The 12,669-nt window shown below is 33.2% G+C and overlaps 1 protein-coding gene across 2 annotated transcripts in view; it reads right to left on the reverse strand.

The window, feature by feature from the left end:
- Nucleotides 1–12,669, reverse strand: part of Mesr6 (misexpression suppressor of ras 6) — a 582,772-nt gene that overhangs the window by 203,872 nt on the left and 366,231 nt on the right. For both annotated transcript variants that reach the window (XM_083100613.1, XM_083100611.1), the window contains exon 5: nucleotides 9,738–9,932. In XM_083100613.1, coding sequence (XP_082956739.1) covers nucleotides 9,738–9,932 — 195 coding nt within the window. The remainder of the gene's footprint in view (nucleotides 1–9,737; nucleotides 9,933–12,669) is intronic.

The raw sequence follows: 12,669 nt of genomic DNA on the forward strand, positions 1-12,669 counted from the left end.
ATAAATCGTGATAAAATAATGATTACAATATATAAAAAAATAACAGTCATGACACAAGCACATCCTATAAATTGCAGAAATTAAAATAAATTACGCCGACGAAACTTGTCGACGAGACTGTTGAATTGCATCTATTATATAATCGCAAAAATAACCCATACAATTCGCGATACATCCACATCTAAAATACCGAACAATACATCATTCACTTTTGATTTCGACTATCATAGATCCTCGAGAGAGAGAGATTCGTTATTTTGTCAGAGTTTTGGCAAGTGTATCGCTATCGCAAGTAATCACTGTCGTTAAAATGTCGCTCGGTGTCACGACATATCGCTCTAGATCGCTCTAGAACGACAAGATCGATAGCACACAGGGTTATATACATTTTCATCGCGCCTAAGCTTTCCGATGCGCGCCGCAAGTGACTTATTTATAGATAAATGTATAAGCATGTCACATACACAGTTATCATGGAAAACGCGATGTGCAGCTGTGGTGTGTCATATGATGTGTTTTATTTCTTGTAATGCGTGAATTTAATTAACGAGTCATGGAAAATCGTCCCGTGCATGCAAACGATACATGGAAATATTTTTAGAGACATACCGACTGTATGAGAGATACAGATAATGTGCGGAAAAATTGCATTATTATACGTGTTACGAATTTATATTACGTGACAGCCATTCAACAATGCAAACTATCCCGGTTAAACTTTGACAGAATTAAAGAAAAATTATAAAATGATCAATCATTTTTATCTTGCATTGAAAAAATTACATTAATTTCCAAAATATTTATAATTTTTATTTATTAATTTCTTTTATTTTCTACTAATTTTTTTCTATAAACTTTCTCTTTCTCTTTTAATAAGTTAGCTATTAAATATAATTTTATTCATAATTCCTCAATAAAATTAAAATTAAATTTATTAAATGATTATTTATTTTAGATGATTGTGATGATACTTTAGACCAAGTTTATGGGTAATAAATTAAGTCATTTATCAGATATCGCGGACAATCGATATTTTGTCTCGCTAACAACCAGTTGAAATCCACGTGCACATTTTTACGCCTCGCCGCGTAAAAATGCGACGAACTTTCGAAGCATCATATGGTGTCGAATGCGTGACGCGTCAATACATAACATTATCTAACATGTGCGCGACACTATTGCACTCGCTTAATACCGAAATACGCGTGCGCATGTATGTAAGAAACGGATACGGCGCTTCCACGTGGAGGGCAATGAGCTTCACGTTGAAAAGTGCAAACACGCCACGACCGCATGCGTCCATTGCGCGCTTTTTACGCCTTTTTCAAGTAATGATTACTGTCATTTTTGCAATTGTTCGATGAAAGGGCAATAACCTCCGTCATGCTTATGAAGGATCCTAAGTATCGGTCGTTGACGTCCCGAGGAATTTCGCAACCCATCTATTGTATTTTATCGACCGCATATCGTTTTGATATTTGAAATAATCGATAGTCATCGTTTAAGTGAAACTGTTTGTCTACAAGAATTTTATTTCTAAATGGAAATATATACCATATTAATGGTAGCATGTGTTATGTAATATAACTGAAATTAATCTATGTGATTGATATGTTAGCAATTTAAGCAAAAATTAAATATATTTTAGAAACATAAAATAATCAGTTAGTTACTCATAAAATGTCGACTTTCTGAAGTGTAATCAATATATAACTTTTGTTATATAATTTTATTCTTTATCGCAAGAAAATATGAGCAACACAAAGATTGAAAGAAATATCCATGTGTGATGGTAATCTAGCTAAATTTCTAGATTGCTTATCATAAACAATCAAGAATATATTTTTTAATAAAATTTAATAAGGAAGGAAACTATATTTTACATTGAATAATGATAAACAAAATTAACAAATTATAATTTAATTGTGACACTTAGCACACGTTAGACGTCTGATGCCGAATGGAAACGATCTGATAAGTTAGCTGTGACGATCTGAGATCGTAACTGCTGTTCGACCCTATTAAGAAGCAAGACACCCTTAAACCAACCCTCTTTATCCCACTATCCCCCGAGGAGTTTGCGCGTGACCGTTTAACGATCCACGGCCATCTTGGACGCATGGCGTCGGCGTCGCTCGTCACGTCATCCAACGGGATTGCGGTCTCCCCGGAAACTGCAAAGGAAAACCTTCGTTCTTATCACCTACGATAGATGGCGATGTTGGTTCTTATCCGGTTTTAGATATGTGCGCCAAGTGTAAAATAAACCTTCTCAACCCTCCCAAACATTTATAGAATTCTAAGTATATCTTACAGCAAGATAAGTGACGATCAGTCTCTTAGATGCCATGTTTTACATATTTTTCATGTATTTATTTATATGTATTTATGTAAAAAATTATTACATTTTTTCCAAAAACTAGCAAATATGTATGTGTATATATTTGCCTTTATTTTTTCAAAATTTCAAATTCATGTCTCTTCAAATAAATCTTGATAAATCCTCTTTAATAAATTTTTTAAACGCTTGACAACGAAGCAAAAATCTTGTGATCAAACCAAGTGATTCATAATTCATACATTTATAATCTCTGAATAATTTATAAACCAATAAATTAAAACCAAATAATAATAATATAAACCAAATAAATCTGAAACACGCGTATTTATATTAATTTTTCCCTGCAAAATTTAATTAATTCCTGCAAAATCCGTTTAATAAATTCTTATTTTATTTCTATTTAGTCACGATATACGCATAAATAAAATTTCTAGTCTTTGGAAGCTATATAATCGCATATTGAACAACTCTTGATCTCTTTATAGAAAGCATTTCGTTCTTTCGGAACATTACAGATTCAGTTGAATTATGAGGCTGCAATAAACGCTAGGTATTTTGGTTAATCGAAGATTACACGTGGAACGGAGGTAACGTTATTAAAGAGATCTCGGGCCGATCTTAACGGCGTACTATAATTTCAGCGATTCATTATCGTCCGGTAGGATGCGAATGAAAGAAAGAGGGCGGGAGAAAGGAAAAGAGAGTCACGGCTGTTACACGGAGGGCATAAACGCCACGGCACGAGAAACATAAAGGGCGCCTTCTTGCGTTTATCGATCTAATTGTCGGAGAACTTAATTGCGGGGGATGAGAGACGACCTTGAGGAGGGTCGTCGCCGTTAGCACCACCTCTGCCGCCTCCTTCGCCGCAGAGACTGAAGTTCAAGCATCCTGGGACTTCCGTGAGAGGAGGTAATTACGAAAGTGACCTGCCCCAATGAAATTTTCCTCCTTCCATCAGAGACCGAGCGATTTGTTAATGAAGAAATCTACGTTGCACGTGTTTTGGTCCACGTGGAGCGAAAATCTGCATTCTTGTACAACAATTATACGCAGAAATTAGCAAGTTTTTATAATATATTTTAATAAATGTGGATCGAATAAAAAGGAATATTAATTAAAATTGATAACTTTGGAACACAAATATATTTTTTGTCGTTTATTCATTTTAGATATTTTATAATGAAAAGGAGAATATTGAAGAGGTGTATGAAAAAAAATCGATAAAAATTTCATATAATTATTAATTTAATAATTTAATTAAATGCAGCGGTCATTTAATTGTTATTTCACAATATGTTATATTGTAAACTAATTAAATATTGATTAATACGTCTTCATATATAAAATTAAATGGAGAAAACTATGTTTTAATGCACAACATATTGCTACATTATAATATATTTAATAACATACCGTTATAAATATAATTTTGTTAGGATTATTCTGAATTAAATATTAATACATACATCGTCTAATAATATAATAAAATAATATTTTTCTTGTATTCCTTATTGTCCAATACATATTTACATTACAGTAATATTGAAATATATATGTCTTTGTTAATTTAATAATATATTATAAAGTAAACGTATAGAAACTATTAAAAAATATATTTTTAATTATTTCTGTTTTATCATTATTACGATATATCTTCTTTCTTGCATCAAAATTATTAACAAAAATTGGCAAGATTAAAAAAAAAATAATATATTAGCGTTTTAATATGAAATAAATTAAAAAATGTAACCTAACATATATATAAATATATTCAATAATAAGAAGATATATATATGAATACAAAATATCGACGTAGCTGAAAGATGTATATTATGGCGACAGAAAGTACCGAGATTAGTAAGAACGAATAAGAAATAAGGACGGTTTCGATTCAAAAAGTCAGAGCAACTGCAGACGCGTCGAGAAAGAGAAATCTCTCAGCTCGTAACCGGTATGTCTCCTTTGATGGGAAATCCGTGAAAAGTCGAGATTGAATTATCCTACCGTCGTCGCAGGGATAGAAACGAAGATAGAGGGAGAGGGAAGGAGAAAATGAAAGAAAAAGGACTACACGCGGATACGGAAAGGGATGACGCGAGAGTAGGCGGAGAAGAAGTGAGAAAGAACGAGAGATCCGCACGAGAGGGAGGGAAAATGGGAGAAAATAAAATATACCCCGGCCATTGGCGCGACTTCGTTTCGTACATTTTATTTGAGCCAATTGGATTTATTTATGCGGGTGGTCCAGGGGGTTGGGGCCGCGCGAGAGGGTGTACGAGACGGAATAACGCGAGGCTGGTAAAGGAGTTTCCCTCTTTTCCCACCTCGCCCTCTCACCCCCACCACGCCCTTTCGCTGTCCGGGACTCCACACTTTATTGTATATTTAATTCCTCGTTGTTTATCTCCGTCCCGTTCTCGTATCTCGTGCAGGTTTAAACAGATATTTCAACGGCAGAAAGCTGTTGTGAAAGCAAAAGAGACGATGGAAAAACGTGCAAAAAAAAGAGAAAATGAGAGAGAATAAGAGAAAAAGGAGGATGAAATCTTGCCGAAGATGGCATTATTGCTCTAAATTCCGTTTCTGTCGAAGTATTCCCGGCATGTTGCAAAATACGCTGAACAAAATCGATTGATTGATATTTAAAATATTGCAATTATTTAATAAAAGTATGTTTCAAAAAATCTAGAAATATTCTAGACTGTTACTATCTATTATGGATAATAAATAGATGGAAAAATAGTATTGTATTTATAACTTTGGCAATGCATAACAAATTCTTTAGAAATGCAATAGATACGCCATAAAAATGTATGTAGATAAAAAATATTTATATAAATATGAAATTTATATCTTTTAAAATTATATGTATATCGATCTACATTTTAATAGCATTGCTTCTATACCTGTTGGTTACGATAACATAGCATATATGTACATATTGGTAAACTATGTATTATTCTATCAGAGTATTCTGTGGTTACTCTACTCAAACAACAAGATCAATCCAATAAATTCTGTTGAAATTGGTAGAACCAGCTGGATACAAATGCTGGCAGAATAGCTCGCTTCCGCTTTTGAAACCACGAATGCCAATTTAGCTTGAGTCAACCTCACGCGTTGTTAAACAATATACATTTTTATTTGATTATATAACTTGTAACACAAATTGCATGTTATAGCAATTCACAGTCGAAAAATTTAACATAAAAAAACTGCAAATTTCAAAGTATCTTCAAATGGTTTCATACAGAACCGATGCATTTTTAAAGTATTATTATCTTGAAAATGCCGAATTTTTCTCAACAAACGTACAATTTAGATAATATCGCATTTACGAGTTATGTCAAATTTTTAATAGTACTTTGACTATATTGTACTTGCAGTAGTTGGTCTGTGAAGGGCGTTTATGGTAGTAGTTTCTGAGAAAGAATGCGCCGCAAAGGCGGCCAGAAGTTACGAGAAGGGCGGGGGAACTGGCTTACTTCCGGTTCGCCTATTCGCGCCACCATCCGGCACGAGCTGCATTCTCACGCTCATCTACATACTCGGCCGTACATCAATATTCGGAGCGGCCGGGAAACGGGCTCCGCTTTGCATACTGGACCCCCCGCTCGTGTCATTTCATCTTTCGTAGGGATCCCAGTGGGACATCGCGTTCAGCGGATCCTGAGAAAGGAGTCGCGCACAAAATACACCCCGCGGACTGCCGCCCAATCTTCGTACGTGTCGATGAATTAACGAAGGAAACGAATCCAGCATCCGCGCTTTCAAGGATCATAACGCAAAATAATTTTGCCGAAATATAAAATGTCGAAAGGAGAACGCATTTGATCACATTTTTAACTGTTATATTTGCGCCTGAAAATGATTCATATGTTTATAATAATTTATATTCCCTATTATATTTTGTTTTATTTAATTTTTCAATTTTATTTAACTTTATTTAATTGAACAATTTATTAAAAATTCTATAGATTAAGGAGATATAGAATTCTAGAATACAATATCTCTATCACTGTTATAAAGTATTCATACAATTAATAGTTATTTTTTACTTCAAACTGAATCGATATCGATTGCGAGAATAAAATATACATTAATAGATGCAATCGCAGATACAACATGCGATTGGTTACTTTCTCGCAAGGGATCGATTCTTCCATTCTTCCTCGTAATTATCATGTTTCACAAAAGATCGCGGATGGTGGCACGAACGGTGAATGTGTACGAGCCTGGAAGATGGAATGTGGGTTGCGTAATTTAAATAATTCAGAAATGACCCTGACCCCGGATAAGCTACAGGGTGACCTGCAGCCGGCGATTACAATCACAATGCACCGCCGAGTTCTCAGGGTAAGACAGGTAGCACCGTCTGACCCGCATACATTAAATCAAAATCATTGGCTCTGCGGCTGATATACAAACTATATATTATATACATATACACATATATACACACATATGCGTATACATATATGTATATAAGTATATAGAAAAATATAAATACTTGGTAAGATGAAATGCATTTAACAAACTTATTTTAATTATTTTTGATATTTTTAAAAACTGTTACAATTAACTTTATATGTCTGAAAAGGCAAAGAAAAATACATGAAAAAATAGAAAATAACAAAGATATAAAAGAACAATAAAAAAAAGAAATTAAGTGAATATCCAAAAATTCAATTCTAGACGACAATGGTTGCATGACCAGTTGCATCTTTCTCTTGCATCGCATTATCATCGTACTGAAAGCAGTAAACTGGACTTATCCGTCATGGTATATATAAACATCGAATATTTAACCGACATGCATTTAAATGGCCCGATTCGCAACATTAACATAACGGTAGGTATTCCAGATGTCAAAGCTTGACTGCGTCCTACGTTCAAGGGTACGCGTCTCACCGAGATCCCACGGTAAGAAGTTAGACTGTTCGGTCTTGAAATCAGCGATTTCGAATATAGGATAGCCGATGTTTTTAAGATGATATGCAGGATGCAAGGTGCACGAAACTCCGTGAGAAATTGCGGATAATCTGTCCGCTGGATCAAAGCCTTTTCGACAATTGGAGATATGCAAAATAAGATTTATTCAATATATGCAGAAGCCGTTTTACTGTTGCACAGATCAATTGTAAGATGCATTTCGAAAGGTGCGGTGAAAAAATGCTATGCAAATGACATAATGCAAAAAGAAAGCATAAACTTGTATGAAAGACTGTCTGTAAATTCATTCATCTGAGTAAGCATTGTTATTTCAATCAAATATTTGTTACGAATTTTTCATGTAAATTCCCGATTACATATATTATTAAAACAAAACATAGAATTTAAAAAAAAGTGAAAAGCGTACGCGTAAGTATAAAAGAAAATTTGTTGACAAATCATATTATTAAAATATTTTTTACTAAACTTCTCACGACAAGAATTTATAAATAGCTCGCTCTTGTTGCCAATAAGGATTTACTATAAAAGATGTAAATATTTAACACATATTTACTACATATATAGTATGTAAATATATGTACAGCTTGTAATCAAACTTGCTTGTAATTTATTTATGGATTCAAATGACATACTGTTGCACTCTAAATAGTGATGCAATTAACATTTCCATCCCGCCGAGAGAATTTGTTATACATTCAACGCATGATGTTATCATAATCTGGTAATTAAGTAAATATGTAGCTGAATCTGTGTAAGCTATTCACGGAATTCAGCTAATTTATCAATTATAATATATCGCGCAAATCATAATTTGTTTATAAAAATTATTACTAATGTATAATCCTACAGAAAATAATTAATATATTTTTTTAACTTTCGTAAAAGAAATAGAAACAGAAATTTATATATTATTTAACTAAAGAAGCGCGATGTAGTAGTATGGGTGAATCGATGTGATCCTTATACTGAATTTAAGTCAGAAATATTTTAAGAGTAAAGAATACTCACATTTATGAGCAATCTAGGATAATGAAGTAAGAAAGATTAGATACTTTCAATGAATAACCGCCTCTTCATAAATAGCGCTCAAAAATATTCAGAATGATTATCATTTTTTAATAATATATTTTTTTTATAATATTTGTTAATTAATTAATTCTTTTAATAATATATGTAATAAAGTATTATTTAATAATATATGTAATGTTATTTAATAATATATGTAATAAAGAATTATTTTGATTTTAAAATTCAATGCGAATCTCTTGATATAATGATAGATGATATCATGTGTTATGAGGAATATTATATGAAAATTAATTGAAAGCATATTATCATGTCGCTTTCAATTAATCCGGAAACGTCATCTTGTCAAACGAAGCAAGTACAATAACAACACGCGATCGAGATTTATTGACGAATGACGTGGTCGGGGCAAAATTAGCGTTTTCGATGCTCGGGACTAAACGGCCGAAGGGTTGTAAGCTGGTATGCAGATGAGCCGACATGGCCGACCCCGGAGGCGGATGTTGGCAGTCTGCAGCTACGTAGACAATAGGCCAGTACCATTATGTCCATCGAATCCTAAAACCCTATAGAGTCGTTCTTCTCTGTCTATTATCCCGCTGGTGGCAGGCCACATTGTGTAACTGGCCTGCCACGAGACCTCGGGCATTGTCGGTCCACCTAATTATTCGCAAATCTTCCGCTCGTTGCCGGCAACTCCCCCCATCCTCTAATTCGCAAAATTCCATCGCTCCTCTAAAGCTCCTGGATTCGGTCGTGATTTACGCGATTTCTCGACCCCCCATCTCCCTCTCTTTTTCCTATTTCAATCAGATGTTCGCGATATTGAATATTTAATGATTGATATAATACTTTCGCATGCGTTAATTTTGTTTAATTGTAATAGAATTGTTCCTATAAACATATAACACAGGACCCGCATGTAAGAGATGATTTTAGGATCCATAGCGTCGTACGAGAGATGATATTTAGTCAGAATTAATTCAATCGTAAATAATGTATTAATAGCTTCTATCAAATTATAGCCTCTGGGAAGGGAATTGTATTTTCTTCTACAATTTTCTTAAATTATTCTAATTTTGAAAATTATTTAATTCCCTAAATATATTAAAACAAATAAGATAATTAAATTATTAGAATTTATATTACTAAAAAATGTAAGAATAATATAATTTTGACGAATATTATTGTCTTGTGCTTGTGAATAAATTGCAAATTTAATGTTGAAAAGTAAATAGCGGAAATTCAGAATTGTATGTACGTATTAAAATTTTATATATATAACTTGGTAGTTATATATATTAACTTCGTTCGGGAATTTTTTACTTTCAATTGCACTTATTGTTAGATATATATTAGATTCTTTTACCATAGTCACACCATCTTCATACATATTTAAAATAAAAACTCTTACCTCAGGATCATTTGATTCCGCTCTCTTATATGTAAACAATGGAGCCAACTTGTCGTAGAGGTTTACGCGTTCATGAAGATTTTTGAAGGGGTTTTTAGTACTAAAAAAGTCGAGATCAATGTCCAAGATGTACGGAGTATCCTTTTCCGGTAGATATTGACGTAACATCGAGCTGACGGATGTAAAGTCATCTTTCTGTAACATAAATATCAGACAAACTGTATTATATTATATGTCAATTTTTTTATATATATTTTCTTAAATAATAAAACATTTCAACATTAAAAAGATTTCTTTAATATTATATTTTAATTCTTAAAAGAATTTCTAAATAAATAAGATTTTCGTAAATTAATTTTCTAATAATTGTGTCTTTACTTCAATTTTTCTTTAATTTTTAAAAAATTCTTATGTATCAAATACTTTACATAATTAACAATCGTGCGGGAAGAAGAAAAGATACAACAGAGGGATGCAGTTTTACAATATTAATATTTTCTATATTTTTTCATTGTTGACAATCGCACTATTTTGGCAATTTGCCACTGAAAAAGCGAAATTATTCACTGGAAGATATCGCGTGATGAAACATGAGCAGTCAGATCCGCGAATTAGCGACGCTATATTACTCAATCCTTTTTTTTTTTTACGCTGCGCGCTGGCAAAACGTTGACGATAATTACCAATAAAATGATCGATTGCCGACGTTATATCGAATTCACGGCCTGTTCGGTCCAATTTCCAAACGAGATTTCACCAACCATAGGAATACACGAGACGCTCGACGACGTGCGCAACCGTTCGTATGAACCGGATATTGTTCATAGCGGGGCAAAACGTGATGCTGCCCGCGTATAGAGGGTTTTTTGTGACGCACAAAAAACAATGACTGCACTCGAATTAATTCTGTTAGAATTGATACTCGGCCCCGGCACTGGGATCGCAATTTGCATGCGTTCACAACAATGAAATACAACGGCGCGCGCGGGGTGAGCTGTAATACTATCGCGAGCCGGAGAAGGGGGGAGGGAAAGGGGGAGAAAAACGGTAGGAGGAGAAAAGCAAAGCCAACAATCACCCTGAGCAGTGGCTCTCAAAGCTTTTAACGGTTTTGCAACAAGGCAATTTTGAAGAATGTTTTTTAAACTGAGTGAATGCAAAAAGCATCAATTTTTAAAGCATAAAAAAATATGTAATTCTATGAAAAACCGAGATATTTCAACCAAAATTAACAGAACAATTATATTTAATTATACATAACATTTCAGAATCCCAAGTTTTGTTAATTTATCCACAAAATGAAATATCAAAGGATCTTTAATATTTTAGATTTTAGAAAATTAGGAAAATTGCAAAATTCATATACACACAAACTGTTCGAATAAGAAAGAAAGGTTTATCTCTCATTCTGAGAAGAATTTATTACGCTACTGAAGTTTCGATCGGACGTACAGATAAAGATATTTTTTGATTGAATATATTGAGTACAAGCTGCTTGAGTCACGAATAATTACGTAGCTCGAATGCAGCTGCGGAATTTTCTGAAGCGCAGCGATTAATTTTTTATGCTCTCAATCTGCCACGTCGGTTGATAAGAGAGCGTGCGTTTTGCGCAACCTTCGCATCACGCTCTGCAGATGTTCGGTCTTGGGTCTGATTTAATACGATCTCTTAACCAGATTGCTGCGGATCTACAATCCAATGGATGATGATGTCAACAAAAGCAAAAGCTCATTAATGCGTTCTTGATTAGAATCTTCTGCGAGAAAATTTATTGAACAAATTTGCAAAGAATTCGAATTTATTTATTAGGTATTTACCAATCATTTTAAAATTATTAAAATTATTTTACAGAATTATTTATAAAATAATTTCATATATTTAATCTCTATTATATAATATATATGTTAACGTAACTATTATAAAATGTTTACAATTTCTAATATCTCACATGTCTAGTACATATTTATAAATTATGCAAAACATTTTTTTATAATACGAAAAAGAGCTATATTTCATTTCCACAAGAAAAACACATTATATAATAATTATATTTTTGCAAATGTCACGCGTGCGCGAATCTGCTTGAAATATCACAAATAAACGAGTCACAGCAAAATACATAATCGCAGAAAGTTATCTGCGATTTATGCTCGAACAATTTTTTAATTGCATTCTTATCTCGTAACGAGCGAGGCTTATAAAGCGAGACCTATATGAACAAAGACATGCAATATTTGAGTCGAATGATTCATAAGGAAATGTTGAGTAATTCCTCGGACGAATCATCTTGTAAATTATATTTTGTGTGTGAAACAAAAAAAAGCCGAATTGCTGCATAGCAATAATAATTATCAAAGATTTTTCTTGCGTCATATCGTTTTCCAGTAATGTCTAATAGCTTTTCCTTTTCACTTTACTAATGCCTCGCGGGCAAGCATTAACATTTAAAGCTTTCTTCATGCAGTTTTCCATTATTACACGGAGTACGTGGCATGTGAACAAATTGCACGTACATTAGGAACTTTTCACTCGATATTGTGACTAATATTTTCAAACGAAATATACCACGTATATTTTATTCGATATGATAATGTGAACATTTAAATGTGCAATTGAATAAATCATCCCGTCAAGTATTTTCCTTGTCGAACACATTACTCTTTTTTATGATTATCTTCAGATTTGTAAATTGCCGACCCACGATATCATTAATTCATTTTTTTTTCATACGCCTGCGGCATATTTTTTTATTATTATGCGCAAAATAAATAATTATGCGCACAATAATGCGTAAATATTCCACGAACGTATTGTCAATTATAATATATGGAAAACCGTGCAAAGCGAAATGTTATTGCGAGCTAAATTTAAATCGCGAAAGTCGGACGTTGCACTCGGCGTAAGTGCAAACACGATAATCCGTCGACTT

The sequence above is a fragment of the Camponotus vicinus genome, unplaced genomic scaffold, assembly GCF_025532165.1.
Source record: "Camponotus vicinus isolate PSW18456_S1 unplaced genomic scaffold, iyCamVici1.0 SCAF_5, whole genome shotgun sequence".
Classification (NCBI taxonomy): Eukaryota; Metazoa; Arthropoda; class Insecta; order Hymenoptera; family Formicidae; genus Camponotus; species Camponotus vicinus.